Below are 641 nucleotides of genomic sequence, written 5' to 3'. Positions count from 1 at the left end.
TGACATATTCGTGTGTAGAGTAAACAAATAATTAAACTAAAAAAAAAAAACGAACAAACAAACAAACAAACGAAGAAACGAAGGAAAAGTATTTCTAAAGAAACACCTTTTACCAACTGAGAACATGGCCAAGTATACCACAAGAGCCAGTAAATAGTACATTATTTGTTTGTGATATTTTGTTTGTTTTATGATTTTTGTTTGTTTGTTTGTTTTTCTCTGCAGAAAACAACTCCAGGCGTCTTTTGAGAACTCAGGGATTAGCACCTCCTATGGGGAACTCTCGAGCAGCAGACTACCTCTGAGGGTCCCTCTGTGTGACATCACGATGACGTCACCTCGGCCAAGCTCGGCCATGGACTTCAGGCGCCAGTCCACTGCCCGGGAAAGTGAGACAGGTGGTGTGGGTCTCAGGCTCAACCCCAACAGGGCCAGAACGCCGAGGTCTACGTCCGTCGTTTCGTATTTGTAAGTCATCTCGGTTTTTGGTTTTTCCGTTTGTTTTGTTTTTTTGTTTTTGTTTTGTTGAGGTTTCTTTTTAATAAGTACGATAGTAGTAGTAGTAGTAGTAGTAGTAGTAGTAGTAGTAGTAGTAGTAGTAGTAGTAGTAGTAGTAGTAGTAGTAGTAGTAGTAGCAGTTC

At 40.4% G+C, this 641-nt stretch overlaps 1 protein-coding gene across 1 annotated transcript in view; it reads left to right on the top strand.

Annotated features, from left to right (window-relative positions):
* Positions 1-225: 225 nt before the first annotated feature.
* The window catches only part of LOC101854351 (P protein), a gene marked incomplete at both ends in the record, with an annotated part of 24,836 nt that continues 24,420 nt past the window's right edge, over positions 226-641 (top strand). Inside the window, 1 exon segment of the mRNA XM_013085475.1 lies at positions 226-468. Coding sequence (XP_012940929.1) covers positions 329-468 — 140 coding nt within the window.

This window comes from Aplysia californica, unplaced genomic scaffold, assembly GCF_000002075.1.
Source record: "Aplysia californica isolate F4 #8 unplaced genomic scaffold, AplCal3.0 scaffold00378, whole genome shotgun sequence".
Lineage (NCBI taxonomy): Eukaryota > Metazoa > Mollusca > Gastropoda > Aplysiida > Aplysiidae > Aplysia > Aplysia californica.
Note: the sequence above shows the minus strand (reverse complement) of the source record. Positions and strands in the feature narration are given on the sequence as shown.